Genomic DNA, 20,581 nt, shown 5'->3' with positions numbered 1-20,581 from the left:
AATGACTGAGCTTGCTAAGTGAAAGGCAAGGGACACCTTGACCTTTTACCTACTCATCCATCCTTCCTCCACTTCATCGCCCCCCGTTCTCTACATTCAAGTAAATTAGATGGTGGAATTTATAGCTTTTCATCTGCATTCACGCCGCGCGTGTGCGTTTGCGTTCTTGTTTGCTCACAAGTCTGTGTGGGCGGTGAAGGACACTGACTCACTTTTCCATCAAGAGAAGCAACAAAAGCAGTAACTAGATTGCTTTCTCTTTCTGTTTTGACACAATGCCAGATTGGCAGTACTCACACCATCAATTTATTTGCTGGACCCCCTACAATTATCCTCTGGTAGACACATATGGTATACGGTCCAGGATTCACAAACTCTCCCCAGGGTGTGTGAAATTACCACATGATCGTACAATTACACCTTTGCATCATTAATGTTTAGTTTAATTCATATGTACTGTTGTCATCATTATTTTACATTTTCACAGGAATTTGTTTGGGTGGTTAGCTGCGTTTATTTGGAGACTACGAATCAAAGAGTCATCGAACTTGGTGGGAGGGTGCATCTTGGCCAGAGGAAGAACAAGAGATTTCTTCTTTAAGCAAATGGCGTCATAGCCAGTAAAAATACTATGTAAACATAAATGTGGCCACCAATTCAGATGATGACAACCTTTGAATAAAAGGTCATTGTAGTGAAAACAGGGGCAAGAATTTAAACTGATATTTTCCCCCAAGGTGAGAGTATGTTAGACTGACCAATAGAAAGACCTAAGATCAGAAGAGGCATTAATCTCATTGCATTTTCCCAACGAATTCCATTGTTCATTAAATTACTCCTCAATCGGATTCTGGTTTGCACAGAGAAACCGGATCAATAGTGGGACTAATCAATGCACTACGACAGCATCCCTTACAAAGTAATTAGACACAACCAGAGAAGGAAGGGGAAAAAAGAGCTCCTTGTCAAGAGTAACGGGCTCAATCTGCTCTTTGCACAATTTAATCACGTTGAAAGTAATTATTAGTACACTTTAATGAATCAACATTGATTAAATAGTGCGACAAATGGGTGAGCGCCCAAGCATCCGTCTCGCAATATGACAAGACGGTGTACTCACAGTTGGAGGGAATGTGGATGGTTGCTAGGCTGCTGTGGACCGCAAGGAAGAGTAGGGAGAGGATGATGGGGAGGAGGCCCGAGGACCGCCTCCTCCTGTCGACCTTCTGTCGCCGCCCGTGAGCCATGTCCCGCGCGAGTCCTCACACACGCACACACACACTTGTTCGGATGGTCTTTGCAGCCTCCCGCTGCTCTTCTTTCTGCCAAATAAAAGAGAAGGCGGTAAGGTGGGGCCCGGGCGAAGCGGGGGCCATGTGTCACAATAGGAGAAACCTGAGCGTGCGCCATGTGGTCAGACCTAAATACAGGCGGAGAAATGGAGTAGAGCAACATTTCACAGATTCGGACTTGGTTGATTACATGTACAGTGGCCCTTATGGACAAGATGGCAAGATGGGCAAAATGAAAAGAAATAAGAGACTGACAGACAGATGTGTGAACGTCAGTGATGATGTGAATGAGTCATAGTAATGATAGTAAATTTTCGGTGAGGGTGTGCATGCTGATATGTGCAAATCCAAACTAAAATGAGAGCAGTGTGTGAAATAGCTTAATGGCTGTCATTTACTTATTACTAACGCCTATAGACATTCTTTTTACCTGAATGGGCTAACGTTAGTCATTTTTATACATGAGAAATATGTTGTTTGTTCTCCTTCAATTCAAACAAGTTGGCAGCAAAATGACAACTACTAAAGGTTACAATATTATTTTTCTTGTAATATGACAACTATAAACTCTCAACATTTATTCTCATATTACTACATTCATCTCATAATATTATAACTTTTCCCCAAAACATTACATTTTTCTCATGATATTACAAATATCATCTCGTTATATTATATCATATGACTTATTTCTTGTAATATAACTGTATTCACTGTTCTTTTCTTCATTGTTTGGTCTTAACACTAAGCCAATTCCTGGATTTTTCAAAACAAATCTTCAACACAAAGTTGTTCCCAAAATGATTTTCTTTTAGATTAGGTGGATTCCCTGGATTTTGGTTCACAAAAAAATCTAAGGAATGGTTTCCATTGTGGCTCAACAGCCCCGCTAGGACAATCCATTCTCCATCTGTACTCTTGGAGCCAGTTCTGCCCATAAACACTACACACACACACACACACACACACACACACACACACCATAAAACCCCCTACGATGGGCAGCCCGCTGGTTGTTTTCACCACTCTGTATCACAGGCAAAGAGCTGTTGACACACACCATCATTAAGGCATTGAAAAGGAGGAGACAAAAGAAAACGTCAATAAGAGTGCAAGGACGCTTATTTGGCAGCCGCGCAGTCGTCACTGTCGGAGTCCCTGGCACAGCTTAGCGCCACATTGGCACCTCGGCGCTAGAGTTCTCGGTGACCTTGGAGAGCGGGGGAAGGTCGCTGAGGAGAGGGATAAAAATGATGGAGCGGACCAGCCCGATAATTATAGCTCATCACTATGAAGATTTCAGTGTCATGCAGTGATGTGCAAATCACAGACACAATGGTCAGCATCAATAGCGAATGACGGGCTTTAGACAAGAAGACAAGAAGGGCGCTATTAGTGGGGCAGTTTGAACTAGTAGCATTAGGATGCATGGATTTTATCCATATATATATCCATAAACATATATTTTTACCGTTAAGCGGGACTCATTTTGGTCATTGGCTCCGCATGACACCACAAGATGTTCAATTCATTTTTGACATGAATTAACAAAAGTCAAATGGATTGGACGTCTAGCACGATCAATTGCACTGAATCACAACCATTCAGGTTCAGTTCTCTCTGGCTAATAAATTGGACATCTCTCACCATCAATGGCCTGAAATGAGGTATAAATACATTCAGTCAAGTATTCGCCCATCACGTGATAGGGGGCTTTTAAAGGTCTCAGGTGTCAAAAAAGGTATTTTTTTAAATTGAGCGAAAATTGTCGCTTGCCCAGAAAGGGTTAAAGGTCTTGACACTCAACGTTTGAATAGCTTTCGACTGTAGTGACCACTGTCCTTGAAAGGGTTAAATGAGCCATTGAAGTCGCAAGTCTGCCTTGTAGAAGAATGGCACAAAGAGAGGGAGGAGCAGAGCTATTAAAGTCCAAAGTGGAGGAGGATGAGGGCGAGGTCGAAGCGACCTGACTGACTACTGGAGAGGAAAGAAAAAGCTTGACAAAGGCTGACAGCTGTCACAGTAATCCAATTCATCCTCACCTCCATCTTTTGGGGACAAAAAAGGGGAACTCATTCACCGCCAATAACAGCAATCGACGTCCTATCCGTTGGAACTGGAAGTGAATGTTCACTGAAGGATGCGTACGGTTGCAATATGGTCCAGCATGTAATCAGGATATTTTAGTCACATTCAATAGAATCAGTAGATGGGAGTGTTGTAATGTTTGCGTGTGTTATGCACATGCAACCGAACAACACTAAAATACGCACGCAAGTGTCTGCAGTGCGCTGAGCCTCATGCAACGTCTGCCTCGTTTCACCCCAGCCGGCCAGTCAATGGTGCTCCCGTTTGCCGCTCCATTGGGGAGGTTCAAAGGTCGGGCCTGGGATTGCCGTGATGAGCCGTCAGCATGTCGATGAGTGCTTTTAAATGCTATTATCACAGCTGGAATGTCAAGGGTGCCAGCGCAAGCCAGTCGCTGCGAGGGTTGGCTGGGGGTGGGGTATTACGGCACTGCTGAGATGAGATTTTAGGGTGTGGTTTTCTATTTTTACAGGATTCCATAACCGAGTCATTAATTAATGCATGAAATTTTCAGACTAATAGCCTGCCAATTTTTGCAAGACTGCAGTTAGAATTACAAGACATGAGAAGGAGGATAAAATATTTAATGGTGGTCACAATATAGCTGGGGGAGTACAGATAAAATATTAGAATTTTAGTTGAGGATGGAGTAGTGTCCAAAAGGCTGTTTTTGAGGCTCTAATTTCAATTATTTTTTATTCAACTAATGTAAAATTATGAACCTGAGGAAATGAATAATGAATTGATTACAAAATATATTTTGAAGCATGTCTTATTTTCCTTTCAGTTTACAAATTGGCAACGGTGACAATCTCAGATTAACGTAAAATCCATGGTTTGAGAGGTTTTGGGGCTAGAAATGCCTTGCAGATTGAAAAGTCACACAAACAAATTCCACTAATAGTTTTAAATGTTGTGCTTTTAAACCCAAGACCCAAATGTGTAAAAAAACAGATTTTGGCGCTTGCTGCTTACATGCATGTAAACACACGTAGATTCTATCAGATTTCACTTCCTCATATAAACGTCTAGTATTGTTTTTTTGCTACTTTGACAAATGATGCTGTTTTCCTATAGTTTGTCCAATACAGTTGTGACCATCTTAATGCTTAGATCTTTTTGCTTCTATTAATGGGAAGCATATTTTGCACCTTATCTAATTCTGCTCCCAGAACACAATACATTAATAGGTTGACAATCCCAGCTAGTTTGCTTAATTGGTTAGTTTTTTTCATCAGGAACATATTTTAATGGTTCCATTACACCTTATCACAAACAATATGTTGAGAGCTCTGGTCACCGATGTTTGACATCTTGACAAAAGGGAGCAAAAAAATTATGCACAATGCAAATGTTCTAAGTGCATGACATAAGTATCAATTTTTGACATGAAGCTAAATCTGGCAGAACATTGGTAACTCAGGGCATTATTATCTACTGCGTCAAAACAAACGTGTGCAGCTCTTGTGTGGTGTTCGGATCCCAACGACCTCAAGCTGTGAAGATGAAAGACGTATGACGGAAGAGCGCAGAAAAATAAATGATTACGTGTCTGCCTTCTCCTCATCCGCTTCCGAGGCTTCGTCTGTCAATGCGGAAAACTGATTTCAACGTGATAAAAAGAGCGTCTTCACTTGACAAATGGAATGTTATGGGGCAGCCAAGCAGGCCCACATCATAAGGGTCAGCGGATAGCAGAGGCGATGGTTGGGGACAAGGTAATGCTGGTGGGGGGTAAGATCAACATTCCCTGGTAGAATAAATTATTCACACAAATCCGCTTCCTCTGGTAAAATTTGGCCTAAATTCATTCAAATCTATAATTCATCAATTCCCCATTGCCAATGGACTTGTTCCTGACCCGTTCCGTCCATCTACACCTGGCATTTTTTCCCCTCAACTCCTCCCCCTCCTTCTCCCCTGATAGCGTCATACTTAATGCATGAGCCTGTTGCAGTGAGACATGTGAGTGGCAGAAGAAGACTTCAAATCACTTAAAATAACACCGGCTACCTGCACCTGCTGTTTCACCACTTGTTTCTGTCTGCCGTCATTTGCCGCGTCAGAGATAATGTCTCCCGGGAGGCTTTTAAATGTTTCATCAAAGCATTTCTGCTAAACGGGCAAGTCTTGGCAGAGATCAGAAACAATGAGGATTCATTTCCTCGTCTGCTTTTGATCCGTTTTTTTTTCTACCTGCACCTTTTGCACGCTGACAGTAAAAGCGTTATTCAGTTTTAATCTGCGTCAATTGAATAAACTGCTGCAGAAGCACTCTGGCAAAGACAATAGGCAGCACATCTGATAAATTCAATATCTGCAGCTTTAATGGAGAACGGGTTCCATGGCACAGTGGGAATGAATGCAAGCTCTCCCTCATGGTCACTGGATTGTGTTTCAAGACGAATGATTTACGGTCAACCCTAAATGGAAATGTACTAGCCAGCAAACAGAATGCAGCTCGGCCGCTTCACTGGATTCATGCCACACATACACCATATTTTACATACTACAAGTCACGCCTGAGTACCACCCCCCGCCCCCAAAAAATTATGAGGGGGCATTTTATTTTATCAGAGGCCAAGAACAAAGAACACACTTTAAAAAAGAAAAGGGAGAACAATAGCCCAAATAGATGTCCGTTAGCTTAACACTAACAATTTCAGTCCAAATAATTATAGCTTAAATAACACAACCTAACAAATCATTGTGATTTATCTTTTTAAAAAAGACGGCACAAACAAACAAAATCCACAGCCTCATCTTTCACCGTTCCATGCGGATCGCTCACTCAGGGCAGTCAACAAGGCACTTTACCGCCAGCCTATCTGAAAGAAAATGTTATCTTCAAACATGGGAAATGTATTCCTGAACAAATGTTTTCAATTCACTCTAAAGAGTCTTGAAAGACTCCACTCCAAGCCACATAATCCTTTGAGGTTTACAGGTAAATGCCAAACAAAAAAAAAGGAAACATTATCAGAGGCAAGGCAAGGTTGTCAGGGCAAACGCCTACTCTTGCGATATTGTGGTTTCCATGACAACACCTTCTGCATGCAACATCCCTCCCTCTCTCTTGTACATACAAAATCAGTAATTCCAACACGGACACTAAACAAGTTACAAATGCGCACGCACGTTGACCTGTTTATTCATCTGTCGCCAACATCGACAGGCTGTCAATCACGCTTGCATACGCATTTGAGTCAACAATACTGAAGGCCGGAAACACTATAAATAAATTCATGTCAGCTAGTATTTAAGCTGATCAAAGATGTAGAGGTCTAAACTGTTTTTCAAGCCATCCATGCAAACATAAAAGTGTTCCCAAAGACCCCAAATATGAAGAGCGCTTCCCAATCATCTATGAAGTGACTTATTTATATAGAGTTAGTCCCCTAAAGAGGCAACGGTGGAATAAAAGAGGAAGTGAATAATTGAGGGTGACGGGAGTCGACTCATGTATACTTGGCATGAGGTTGGAGATGGGGAGACTGAATTTGAAAAAAGCGGCGCCGGGATTTGGCAATGGAAAATTGATGAACAACAAAACATTTGAAAAATTCATAACGGGAGAGAAAAGATAACAAATACGATTCATGCTGAGAAGCAAAAAGAAAGCGATCCGGTAATGGGATCGGTGACCGGGACACACAGTGGGGTGTCACTCTTATGTAAGCGTGTATCATACGGTGAAGATCAGCACGTGTCAGCAGGTCCGATAATCTCGCCATGCAGTTTGTCAAGCTGCTTCTGCAGCCCACAAATGGCAAGGTAGTGTGCTTTCACCAAATGGGGGTTATTTCTACAATGTCATGTCAAGTGGAAAGTCACAGCAGGTAAGGAAACTAAGTTGTAAAAATATGTTTCAATATTTTGCCAGTTTATCTGGCCTCGCAACTTTTCAACGTGATAAAGGATTGAAAAAATATTTTTTTTATTGTCACTTGACCGCACACCATAAATTTGATTTGCATATCATTGGGTATCCTTGATGTATTTGGTCATTTGTCGTTTTGTTTTCCCAAACATTTTCAATCAGTTATTTCGTTGTTGTTTTTTTACATGCTGGTCTCAGAACAAGTTAGCTGGTCATATAAACGGTGTAATTTCCTATTTTTGTGTGGATACATTTTCATGAAAAATATATATATATATATTTTCATAGGCTCAGTATTTAAGCAATAATAGATCCTATAATCTTAACAATTCCTTATGGCTAAATATAAATAAGATTTAGATGACAGCTTAAATTCAATTGTATTCTATTGGGTTTTACAACCATGAATAAATTTGTTATTTCAAAGGTAGATGCAACATGGACACGTGTTGAATATGCACAGAGAGGATTCATGTATAAATGGGAGTGTGACCCTATGACTGAATAATAAGACGGGTATGCTCCTACTGTAGTGCTCATTATTAGCATCAGCAGCAACATTCAGATTGGGCACGTGCGAGACAAAGCTGAAGCCTAGACACACCCTTGACAACATGCAAAAGATGGGGTCGCACCCCCACCCACACACCCCTTGGCGGTGAACATCCTCATATTGTTATTCACAGCAGGAAGCACGATGATGAGGACATGAAGCTTAAAATGTAGGCGACGGTTGTGCAGCCTAGAATAGGGCGACGGGAACATTATGGAATCACAAGGAGGAGGGGGTCACCTTCGTAAATCTCCCACTGCGTCCAACAGCCGAGGCACTAGAACTCAACATGTGACGCTTTGGAGGGCAGTCCGAGCACTGGGGAGAGGGGGTGGGGGTGTCGGGCAGGTGCTTTTGCAGTCGGTCGCGGCGCAGACAGACGAGAGAGGAGGGAGTGGTCCCTGGAGCCCAGTGATAAGTGGGCCATATTGGATGGGAGGACAGCTCACGTGACATGCAAGGACATGTCGCTCCCTCCACGGGGATGAACGGCGCGCCACACCCAACTCGCTAACGCGTGGTGCAGTGACTATGCGACCCGTGACCACTAACAACAGGTAATGTGTCATGTGAGCGGATTATAGTGGGAAAAGTGGGGTCTGTGAGCCATGACTGGGGTTTACGATAAATTAAATAGACGTCCCATCCATTTCAACTGGGAGGGACTGGCAGCGATCAGTCAAAAAGAATGGGACATCAATCAGTGTCAGTGGTATAGAAGCATGATCATTCACTCATATGTGGGCTGGCACGCCAATAAAACAAATTAGTCCAAAGACTCTGCCTTACCTGAGATAGGGGTCAATCAAAAAAGGGATGACTTGGTTTCGGGTTTGTAAATAAAAGATTGATTGTCATAAAAGAAAGTCCTGGGAATTTTACCTGAAAAGGATATTTTCAATAATAAAGGCATCTTCACATTAGAAAAAGACGGGTCTACTTATTATTAACATTCATTCATTCTCAACATGGCTTATTGTTGTCTGGTTTGACAGGTACTGGAGCCTATCCCATCTGACTTGGGGTGAAAGGGTTACTCCAACCTAGACTGGTCGCCAGTAAGTCGTAGGGCACACACAGATAGACAATCATTCGCACTTACAATCACATCACTATCGAGTAGGAATCGATCCTCTGATATTTATATTTTTTCAATGTGTCACTGGGATTTGAATTGAACTAAATGCTTGTTTTGTCATTATACATGTATAATGCGATTTGAACCTTCAACATGAAGTCCACAAATAACAACAACAAACAGACAAATAAATAATTTTAAAAATGGCATGTTTTTGGTCCAAAACAATAAGCGCCAAATAATATTGTTTTGTGGGCTCATAACAAAATGAGCGTGTGGCATGGGAGAAACACAGCAACCCTATTTAAACATAAATTGGGTCATTCATCCAACCATGGAGTATAAGGCATACAAATTGTGTTATCTTTTATGGCGAGATGCAGCCCGTCTGGTAAATGAGCTGCTGGCAATGCAAACTTGACTACATGTGAGTTCCCGACACATTTGCATGCCTTTTTTTCTCCAAGCGTGGAATTGGCAGGCAAGTTGAGGACACAAGAGGGTCACGTGTAGATGACAGTGCAATCACCAGAATGAAAACAGCACAGCAGTACACAAACAACAAAAACAATATTTGTTTTAGTTCATCAAAGCGAAACTGCACAGGACAGAGAGAAACGAATACAGCATCAAAAAACAACCATTGCCTTCGAGAGCCCACAAACAGAAACAGGTAGAAATGCAGGCCTCGTGCTGATTTGCGTCCCCTTAATGGCGAACAGTCAGACTTGATTGGAGTCAATCCCATTAACTTTTCCAAAGCTGCGGATGCAGCAATCCCCTTTAAGTGCTCCTCAGCTAATGAAACATTTTGCCGCTGTGCTTTTTTGCTAATAAGCATCGGAATAGAGAGGAAAAACAACGTGGGAACTAAAATAATAGAGGGAACAAACAGAGCAGGCAGCTATTCATCATTTTGTTTTGGGGAAATTAGGATTTTATTTCCCTCAGTCAACTGATTCCAAAGTACATACTATCTAAAAAGTCACATTTTTCCTTTTTTGTGTGTTTTTTTATGTTACAAGATTTTGCTAAATCTTTCCAGTTGCAAGTCATTTGTTTCCCTCCCAGATTATTCAGGAAACACACAAAAAATGTTTTTTTCTGATGAATTGTTGATATTTATGTTTTTATATATATATATATATATATATATATATATATATATATATATATATATATATATATATATATATATATATATATATATATATTTATAAATTAAAAGGTTATGACATTACATTCCTGTGGCTCTTAGTCACAATATGTGACTCAAGACACGTAGATTTGCAAATTCAGAACTTCAGAGCATATAAAGTACAAAGTCGTGTTTTTTTTTTCAAGGTAAATGTCGCTGATGATTGAAATGCTAGTTTTTCAACGGTGTCAAATGAGCATAAATCACCATGTATTTTATTGTCTACATTTAATCCTGTTAAAGTGAAGACTGATGCTTTATCCCACTGCGGCAGGCTGCTTATTGTTTGGCTAATTGACATTGCATGAAGAGTCAGTTGGAGGGGATTTGCCTGCCATTCAAATCACCGGTTTGCATTAAGGGTGTGTGTGCGTGCGTGCGTGTTTTATTTCACCTAACAAATATATGATTTGTATATTTCCTTATTTGAATGGCCAAATAAACCCTACACCTACCTTGGGAACATTGCTCCGAGTGGCCTCAACTGTTTTGAAATGATGGCCATTTTTATAAACTTCCCTTGCCATCCAAGCCCAAATGTTCTCTATGGGATTTAAATCAGGGGAATATCCGGGAGGGTCTAAAAGATCACTGTGAACTAAAGCATTATCCTGTTGAAAACCCCAGCTCTTACCACATAGACAAAAGCTCCCAGTCACAAGGGATACCCGCTGTGTTTTGCTGAATGAAAAAGCACCCCAGATCATGATTGACATGTAGCCACTGGTAGAATACATCCCAGCTTCCCAGCTTGAGCCACCAGGAGGACATGACCTTATGAATGCCTGACGGGAAAGGAGAATTTTAAACAGATTTTGGCTTTGATGGCCTGTGGTGTTACACTTTTTATCGGGTGTTAAACAACCTAATTACGTCATTTATTTAATATTTTAATTACAAGTTCAATATGTTTTTGTGTCTCACTCTCCCTTCCTGCGTTTGCATTTTGTAGTTCTACTAAAAACCTCACTATAATACAAATGTCCAAAATGCGTCAAGGTCTTGAAGATTTTGATCAGCTACTTGTCTTCATGCAATTCATTTATCGATTACAAAATGGCTCCCCAAAAGTATTTAGCTGATGAAACAGAGCTATTTTTCTTCCACTTGGAAAAAATACAATAATTGGGAGGGTCCGTTTGCCACATTTTCATCATGTGTGAAAATGACCATAATGTAAATTCAATTTTTTTTCTATGAAAAAGCTGCTGAAGCACACTGTTACAGTTGTCAAAACACAGGCAAACGTCTGGAACTATCGTGACACTAGAACATAAACTCTAGACAAAAATATTAAAATGCCCAAGGGGACTCTTCTCCTTTTTGGTATAATTGGGGGACATTGTCCCACCCAAAGATGTTCTCACCTATATGCAGACATTGTGTGAAAGGCTGAAAGCACACCCAGGCAAGGTGTCAATATGCAGGCTTCCTTTCCTTCTCCTCACCCTGCTGTCACCATGACAACCTACTGATTCCTGCTGCTAAATGTCTATCTCCCTTCCCCCACCTTCTCGATCTTTCTCTCTCTCTTTCTCTCTCGCCGTCTGTCTCACTCCCTCTCCTATGCACCTTCATGTCTTCTCTCCATCCCTGAGATGAGTCTCCTCGCTCTAGAAATATTCTACTACTTCCATTCCACCAAAACATTTTGGCAACCATTCACACTCACACTCATGCCTGGGGACAATTTAGAATGTTCAACCAGCCTTCCCTGCATGTTTTTGGAATGTGGGAGGAAACCGGAGGACCTGACGAAAACCCACGCAAGCTTGGGGTGAACCGGGGGATTGAACCCTCGATCTCAGACCTATGAGGCTAATGTGCTGACCACTCACTCACCGGGCTGCCTTTTACAAGAAAATGTAAAAATTATATTCATTCATTCATTTTCTGAACTGCTTTATCCTCACTAGGGTCACAAGGGGTGCTGGAGCCAATCCCAGCTGTCTCCGGGCCAGAGGCGGGGGACACCCTGGATCGGTGGCCAGCCAATCGCAGGGGACGAGGAGACGGACAATCATTCAATCTCATGCTCATACATAGGGGCAATTTAGAGTGTTCAATCAGCCCACCATGAATGTTTTTGGAATGTGGGAGGAATCCGGAGTACCTGGAGAAAACCCATGCAGGCCCGAGGAGAACATGCAAACTCCACACGGGTGGACCGACCTGGATTTGAACCCAAGACCTCAGAGCTGTGAGGGCGATGTGCTAACCACTCAAGCCGCCGAGCTGCCCTTTACAAGTAAATATAAAATTAATAATTATGAATAAAAGTTTCTTGTCATTTTACTCCCATAATCCCCACAACCAAATAAGGTTTACATATGAAATTGCTTCTTCCGGGTCCTAATTAAAGGTGGCCTTCCTGTAAAGCTTCATCTCGCAATCAGGAGAAACTATCCAGGGGAACCTGCAGCCTTGGACCCCTAAGTGGCTTACTAAATCCCATCGCATCTGCTATCATTATCTTCAGGAGCCCATTTCTGCTCTGTAAATAAATCCAATTATTACCAATAGACTCTGCAGCTGAGATCGACCGGAGGAGGCAACGGGGGCCTGACTTTCCACGAAAGGCCCAGGCGTTATCGTAGGCACACAGACCCCCGTCTGCGCTTCAAATCCACCCCCACATCCCACCACACACCCCCTCGCCCGCCCAGTCGCCACGGATCATCACATAGCCGTGGTAAAGAGATCAAGGACGCGACATTTTCTGGTACATGAAGCAATTTTCATCCATGAGCAAAATGAAAGCAAATGAGTAGACAACCAAGTGGTTCACTGAACATCGTCTCCCATCTGAAACAAATAGGCATTAACATACAGAGTGAGATTAATAGAAATGACTGACTCAGGTAAAATACCACAGACCTACATTTGCTCTTTCCAAAGCCACCCTGTCACCTCTGGGATGTACTCTACATATCAAACCAGTGTACACACAATGTCCAACCAGAGAGGAATATGTTAGGAAATGCCACAAGGGAGCCAAAGTTGACCTTTTCTTGAGGCAAAACAGCAAGTTGATGAGGTTTGTGTGGAAACGCTTGCCAGTGAGCTCGGGTACATCTACAGTAGACACACACACTATCTGTTGTGAAGACGATCCGTGTATATGTTCCAGATTGCCAAAAATATGGATAACACCCAAAACATGCATTCAAATGAAAAACAAGGCTCAGCAACTGTTAAATCCTTTACTCATAATCACGTAATTACATGAGACTATTGCAATAAATTCTGTTAAGTGACTTCAAAATCAAAAGAATGTGATTCATAGTGAGTAACTTCTACAGAAATAATAATACTTTTTATTGATCAAGTCTGATAGTAAAATAAAAAGTAGAATGTAGCAGACTTTTACTTCCAATGTACTTGCTAGTGTAAATGAATGGCTAAAATATATGAATGGCCACAAAATTTGTTGGGAATACACTTTTGGAATCATTTATGTAGATATCAGCATTTACATAAAGAGTGTAAAACAGTAGATGCAATTTTCTTTTATCATGGAACAATGTTAACCATGGTGTAATTTCCTACAATTATACATTAACTATACCCTCAACTCAGTGGCTGGGTTGCATAAAATATGAAACTGAGTTTATTAATGTTAGAGTTCATTAATTCAGGTAGCCTTAATTTAAAACACACTTAACAATGTTATTCTCACGCGTGTCAGTTATCACAGATGCTACTTCTGATGTAGCCACCAAAAAAAGTGGCCCAACAAAACAACCGGTCGACACCTCTATTGTGCAGTCAGCTATCCAAAATAAAAATAGGACACCTCTATCGTTGATGAGCTCCACAGACAGTAAAAGCAACGCATGACAGGTCCAGCACTGTCACTTGTATTTATTGTGGGTTTGCTGTACCCGATGGACACGAGCATGAATAAAACAGAAGACTGTCTGGAACGTCACTTTTGATGGGGAAGCACAGATGATTTAAATGCAGTGATAGTAGTATTTCAAGACATGGCAGTACTGACCTGACAGCATGCTGATTTGAGTGAGCCGCTTAGTATGAATGCAGCTCTGGCAAAAATCAGCCAAATAAACCAACATTTGAAGCCGTGATGACACAGTCAAAACTAGCACGACAAACAAAATAACATTTGTCTTGACTTGACCTTGCAATGCTATTTCATTTTTTTATTCCATTGTGTTTATCTCACTAGTTCTTCAGTTTTTTTCCATTACTATATTCATTTAAATCAGTGGTCTCAAACTCACGACCCGGGGGACTATTAGGGCCTGGTACACATTGTTTTCTGGCCCATAGATTGACATGTGTGGTATTAATGTGCCATACATGGGGATTTTATGTTTTGTTTTTCAAAATCACTTAGACGAGGCCTTGGCGAGCCGTCAATTTTATGAATTAATTCAATTTGGTTATTGTGATTGATTTTGAATATAATTACTAATTTGATTTTTTGTGTTGTTGTTTGGCAAAACGGAAATCTTGCAAACTATAGTTCAATAGGTATATACTTTGCTATGACCTGATAGTTACACACTGTTCTTGCTTTGTATTTGAGAGCTGACAGCACAAATAAGGGGAGGGAAATACATACTATTTTAAACAAATTTTATAATTTATTTAGTAAGTTACATTTGTTTATCATTTAGATTTTTATGAGTCATTTAGAGCTTTATGATTTTTTTTAATTGTTGCAGTCTCCTCCAAAGTGAAAAGGAATAATACCAAACCAAAATGGGTCCACTGTATTTTTGTTTGGATCAAAGAAATGAAACTAAAGCACGTTCCAATTTGTTTTTATTAAGCCTTGTCGCCCAACCCTACAACAAGGTAATGATAAATTGGCCAACAGTAAAAATGAACTATTTTGGATCTCTTGTACTTTTTAAAATGACCTTAAAATCCTGGATATGGCTCAGACTCTCCCACAATCTATTTCAAGTGATCTCCCCCCAAAAAATACAGTATACCAAGTGCGGTAAAAAAACTAAACGTTAACTAACAAAAAAAAAAATCTGTCCAGCTGCATTTCTGAATAAACAACCACAAATGGAGCTATTACACACTCCTAAGAAGAGACTTAGATTTACTCTTCTACATGCCAAATCGAGTGAACAGGACAGAAAATAAATAGGCATCGGAAACTATATTATTGACCAAAATCTCACAGAAACTATCAAATTTATACAAAATGTATGCTTCATAAACGCATAGGCTCTTGCTGTTCTACCCCCCTCGGTGTGTAGATTCTGTCCTGTCATCCGATGAGATGCGCCACACCCCAAACAAGTGTCAGGACCTGATGCAGGCGATCTTTTGTCTCCCCTTCGATCGCCCTACCTCCCACCTCCTCCCGTGGCCAATGTGACATGTGCGCCTGAATAAATCTCTTTCCCCCTCTCGTTGGTTCGCCGCTTCCCCTCGGGGATGCCACCTTTCATGTCGTGGCCCCTAACAAGGAGCCACGGCCCACCCCGGTCCGTGTCAATCAGCGCACTGCTTGGCAGAGGCACAGATCAAAATGATTAGCAAGCATCACCTGAGAGGGAGGCCTCCGGATTCAAAAACAGAGGAGAGAATCTCAAGCGCAACGACTAAATATAGATTCTAATGAAGCAGCTTGGCTCGGCAGGGGTCTGTGCGTCGTGCCAATTACCTCCGCTCACTCCTAAAAACAACACTCACCCAGAAGAAGGAGTCTAAAATGTATTGTAAATGCATTTGGGCGTTAAAGCATAGAAGGCTGGCCGTGAGTGTTATGGTTTCAGTGCCACTGACAGAAATAGACGTCTAAACCATTTCCACTCTTCATGTCTGTCAATTGTGGTCCATGATTCAATAAAAGTTGAACATGTCCTCACACCACTTTTACATTTGCTGCAAGTCAACAAGAAATTATGGAGCTAATTAAAAATCCACTGAGATTAAATTAAGTACATAAAACAAAGATTCCATATTGTCTGCAAAGATTAGATTCCAAGGGCCTTTGACCACCAAGCCACCCTTCACCAATTTTAATGAACTAGCATTCGTTTCCTGAACCACTTATCCTCACAAGGGTCGCAAGGGGTGCTGGAGCCTATCCCAACTATTGGCAGCGGGCAGCCAATTGGTGGCCAGCCAATCACAGGGCACAAGGACGCTCACTCTCCGAGCTAGGCGCAATTTAGAGTGTTCAACCAGCCTACCCTGCATGTTATTGGGATGCAGGAGGAAACCAGAGGATTCAGAGAAAACCCATACAAGCCTTGAGAGAACATCCAAACTCCACACAGCGAGGACTCACCTGAGATCTGTCATGTTCGTCTTCAGCCGCGAAGCGGATTGGCACCCAGAAGAGCAGGAAACAAACAACAAAATGCAGTGCTGGTGCACAAAACTAAAGGCTTTAATGAAAAATAACAAAAAAAACTTACAAACTTAGGACTGGGTAAATTAACAAAAAACTAAGTTAACAGGGATGACAAATACGCACACCGATGGGCCGCCAACATAACCAAACGAGGCAATAATCCCACACACACTGACAATTACACAGAGTTTAACTACATAGGCAGGGTATGACAAGCCAATTACAAACACCTGGGTCACCCGAGGAAAGGAGCACCGGAAAGACACAACAGGTGGAACACTTTCATAATCATGCAAACAGCACACACAAGGAAAAAAACAGCCATCCACCCAAAACCCCAACAAAATGTGACAGGATCAAATCCTCGACCGCACAACTGTGACAGCTTGACCTACTATTATTATGAAAAAATACATACAAATATATAAATTATTTTTAATAAAATTCATGAACTAAAGATTTATTTGGGGGAAAACTAGTACTATTAAGTAAAAATAAATAAAAAATGCTTTGAGTAATTATATATATATATATATATATATATATTAGTTGTTTGTAATATATATACATATATATTACAAAAACAATTAAAAATTCAAAAATGTTTTAAAAAATAGTTCATACAAATGGAAAAAAGATGGAAAAAATAATTCAATAAAGTGTGCCCCATGTATTTTACTGAAGGAATGTTACTTTTTTTCTTTTTTTTTCATCTTTCATTGTTTAAGTGTTTGGCTGCCATTGAATGATCACTTCCAGACCCTTCCATTTAAAATTGGAGGCTCTTCATCCTCCTTGTAATTTCTTTGGTTCCTGACATTTTTCTTCGATCCAGCCAAGTCTTCGCTCTACCTTAATCATTTCCTCAATAGCTTCTCTGTGTGTCATTGGGTGGGTGTAGTGTGTAACAGGATGGCACGGGAGATGAGATTAAATTAAATTAGAGTCATGTATGGGGATTACAATTTACTCGAATCCTGATCTCCTCCCGTTGTGCGTAATCCGAGCCTAATGAACGTATGACATTTCGGCTTTCAGCTGATTCATGGAAATTACGTGCTGTTGTGAAGTGAAAAGAGGACAAAATCAATGCCCTGAAATCATGTCAACACTGCAGACAAACAAGCGTGCTCATGGATTGCCGTCAATCAGGGTAAACCAACACCGACCGGGCTGCTGGTTGGGAATAGAATTATTGTAAAATTGGAATTTTAAGATTGCAATATTGCATAGTTGTTGTTTTTTTAAATTCTTCTCAAATCAAGGTCGTTTACATAATGTAAATGTTGCAAAGGGAATATTGTGTAAGAATATCGCATAAAGCCAATCAATACTTCTGATAAGCCCCGCCCCTGTGACCCCACAGGACCTCCAAAGCTTCATTTAAAATGCAGCTTGCCTCTCAGCAACAGATCAATATGTCAGAAAACCAACTTTACCACATGCCATTAATGAACAGTTTGAGCCAAGTAATCAAAATTGGAAGGCAGGTTCCCTTGACAAGCCATGCTTTACAAAACCAACACAAATATTACAAAAATGATTGCCATTGATGGCAAAAGATGATCAAATGCAAATGGGACAGTCTACATTTTTAGCTGCCAAGTTTAAAATGAACTCAATCAATAATGTAACCAACCAGAAAAGGGAAAACAAACAGAACACAGATGGAATCAAATTTTTACACGTAATTAGTTTGCAAATTGCTGCTTGCTAGCAAGCCAATAGAATAAAAAGGGAAATAGAAACATACAAAAATAAAAATATGTAAACATGTGACACCATGACTTGCTTATTTGTCCGCATGCCAATTGGCTCGTATTAACTTCTGTGGCACTGAAATTTTGTTTTTGCGCAAATAAAAAAAAAGTGAATACAATTTCTATAATGCATTATGCATGATGCTCATCTTTCCCTGCCATTGACGACGCTAGACGTCCAATCCATTCTGAATGGAAGGTGCAAATGAACCTTCACAGCCAATGAGTTAAATGAGCATTAGTGTTAATCTACCATTGCGCATAAAAAATTTCCGCTTGTCTTTTAGGGCAATTTTCTTTATCTAAAAATTTGTCATAATGCATAATTATGGCTTGAGGTTGATCATTTCTCCCAAAAAGAAAATGAAAAAGCAAGAATAAGATGGATCTTTGGATTCAACAAATTACATAAATGCTTTCGGGAAAGGCAATAAACAGAGGCTCATTTTAGAGCATCATTCTGCCGTGTGACGGAGACAATAACGCTTCTTTCAGATGGAGAGTCGCTGCAGGGGATTTTCTGCGACTCACAAAGATTCTTCTGTCACCCCGACAAAAATAAAAAATGTCAGAGAAAAGGTCGTTTGTGGTTTTTTTTGTCGTACTTTTGAATTTTGGAGGAATGGCAAAATTACCCATCATTTAGTTTCTCTGATTTTCTCATTTCGAGGTAATTATTTGTTTTTTGTTTTTATTCTTTAAGGATGCAAGGATACTTGTATATTACTACAGGATTTGAATGAGATTTTTTAAAATTATTTCCATGCAATTGTAAAAAAATGGAAATTTTGTGCACGAACTATGACAAATTGATAACCTACTTCATTTTTCCCCCTAAAGTGTTTACATTACATTCATAGTGGGGGAAAAAACTATCTGCTGTAGTGACCACTATTCCTGAAAGGGTTAAGTGAATTTCAAAGGGTTTTTTTTCCGCTGCGACATCGCTATTATCAAATCCGAAACTCACAGAGATTATATGACAATCCTCTTAACCAATTTATTTCTTCACAATCAGGTACGATGATTGCTTTAGTGGTGATTTGCTATGAGGTTTGCAAATTGAAAAGTTGCTAGCAGTGCATTTGTCTCTACTTTCCCTAAAACCAACCAAGAAAGAAAGAAAAAAGTCTGTTCACGGTCATCATGGCCATAGTTTTGTTGTTGAACAAGATGATTTCAAGACATGTATTTATACTGTGGCAATCCCATCCTTCATTACACAACAGCTTTTATCAGACGAGCATCCTTGCACTCACTTTTCAATCAACCCTTTCCATCCTTAGCTCTGTCTTTCCAAATTCAATCCTCCTCAAAGCACATATATAATCTTCTCAGGGCTTCTGGTTTGTCGACCCATCTGACCCCAGGCTCCCTATATCAACGCCTGACAGAACGCCGGCATGCCATCCACCCCCGACCAGATGCCATTTGCTCCTTAAATCACTGTCTGCCATTGACAGTGACAAAAGTCCAACCCATTTAGAGTCTCACTTCAAAAGGATCAGACACGCGGCCTGGCCCAAAACAGTGAATGACTTTATTTTTTCTAGACATATCCGATAAGCCTACAGTATGGCATGTGGCCAGGTGAGGGCCTGATTGTCATGCACACGCACACCTCTAGCCGAATATCAGCGCTGCCTGCCCCACCCTTATTTTCCCCTCGTGACATCTCTCGCTTTTTTACAACTCTGTGTAGCCACCTTTTAGTCCAATCTCAAATCGTGCCCTTCCCGGGAGAACACTATTAACCTGAAAGCTTCAGACTGTGGTTTCTGCTTATCAACAAACCACGCGGCTATTAGCTGGGGGAGGGTAACATTAGAAAAAAAGGCAATTTATATTAATGTCGCACAGCGGGAGAGGGGAAGCAAATTATTTTCATAAGAAATTGTCCTTATTTTGCGACGGAAGCCCCCCCCACACACATAATGCATGTGGTGACAAAAGTGCAATCATAATTGAAAAACTGTTTATAAAAACAAAGCTGTATCTGTCTAAAAGCGCACTGTTGGTTACACGCCAAGGATGCAAAATGGCAGCATGATGAGCACTGGGAATATCTGGTGAGAGCCTGTTGCATGCAAACAGAACATGAAAGAGGAAAGGAGACGACATTGACAGCCACAGGTACTCAACGTGAAAATCATTTAGAGGACATCATCACGTGTGGAAAGGTGTGATTTCACAGTTAGGTGTTGACATGACACACCAATTCTATTCCCAATTAACCCATTTCTAGCATTGAAATATGAAATACTATACACATATCCTTTTAGCACCACAAGGCGCCAAAGGTGTGATGCCACCTCGGCAGCCTAATTAGTAAAGTCATCAACCCTCCTCTTTTTTTCCCATTCGTTGGTGTCTGGTCAGAGAAAAG

The 20,581-nt window shown here is 40.8% G+C and overlaps 1 protein-coding gene across 4 annotated transcripts in view; it reads right to left on the bottom strand.

The window, feature by feature from the left end:
* Window positions 1–20,581, bottom strand: part of l1cama (L1 cell adhesion molecule, paralog a) — a 36,803-nt gene that overhangs the window by 16,078 nt on the left and 144 nt on the right. For 3 of the 4 annotated variants that reach the window (XM_077596697.1, XM_077596713.1, XM_077596720.1), the window contains exon 2: window positions 1,121–1,322. In XM_077596697.1, coding sequence (XP_077452823.1) covers window positions 1,121–1,247 — 127 coding nt within the window. In that variant the 5' untranslated portion in view covers window positions 1,248–1,322. Of the gene's footprint in view, window positions 1–1,120; window positions 1,323–16,369; window positions 20,563–20,581 lie in introns of those variants that run through there. The other variant, XM_077596706.1, reaches the window with a different exon arrangement.

The sequence above is a fragment of the Stigmatopora argus genome, chromosome 1, assembly GCF_051989625.1.
Source record: "Stigmatopora argus isolate UIUO_Sarg chromosome 1, RoL_Sarg_1.0, whole genome shotgun sequence".
Classification (NCBI taxonomy): Eukaryota; Metazoa; Chordata; class Actinopteri; order Syngnathiformes; family Syngnathidae; genus Stigmatopora; species Stigmatopora argus.
Note: the sequence above shows the minus strand (reverse complement) of the source record. Positions and strands in the feature narration are given on the sequence as shown.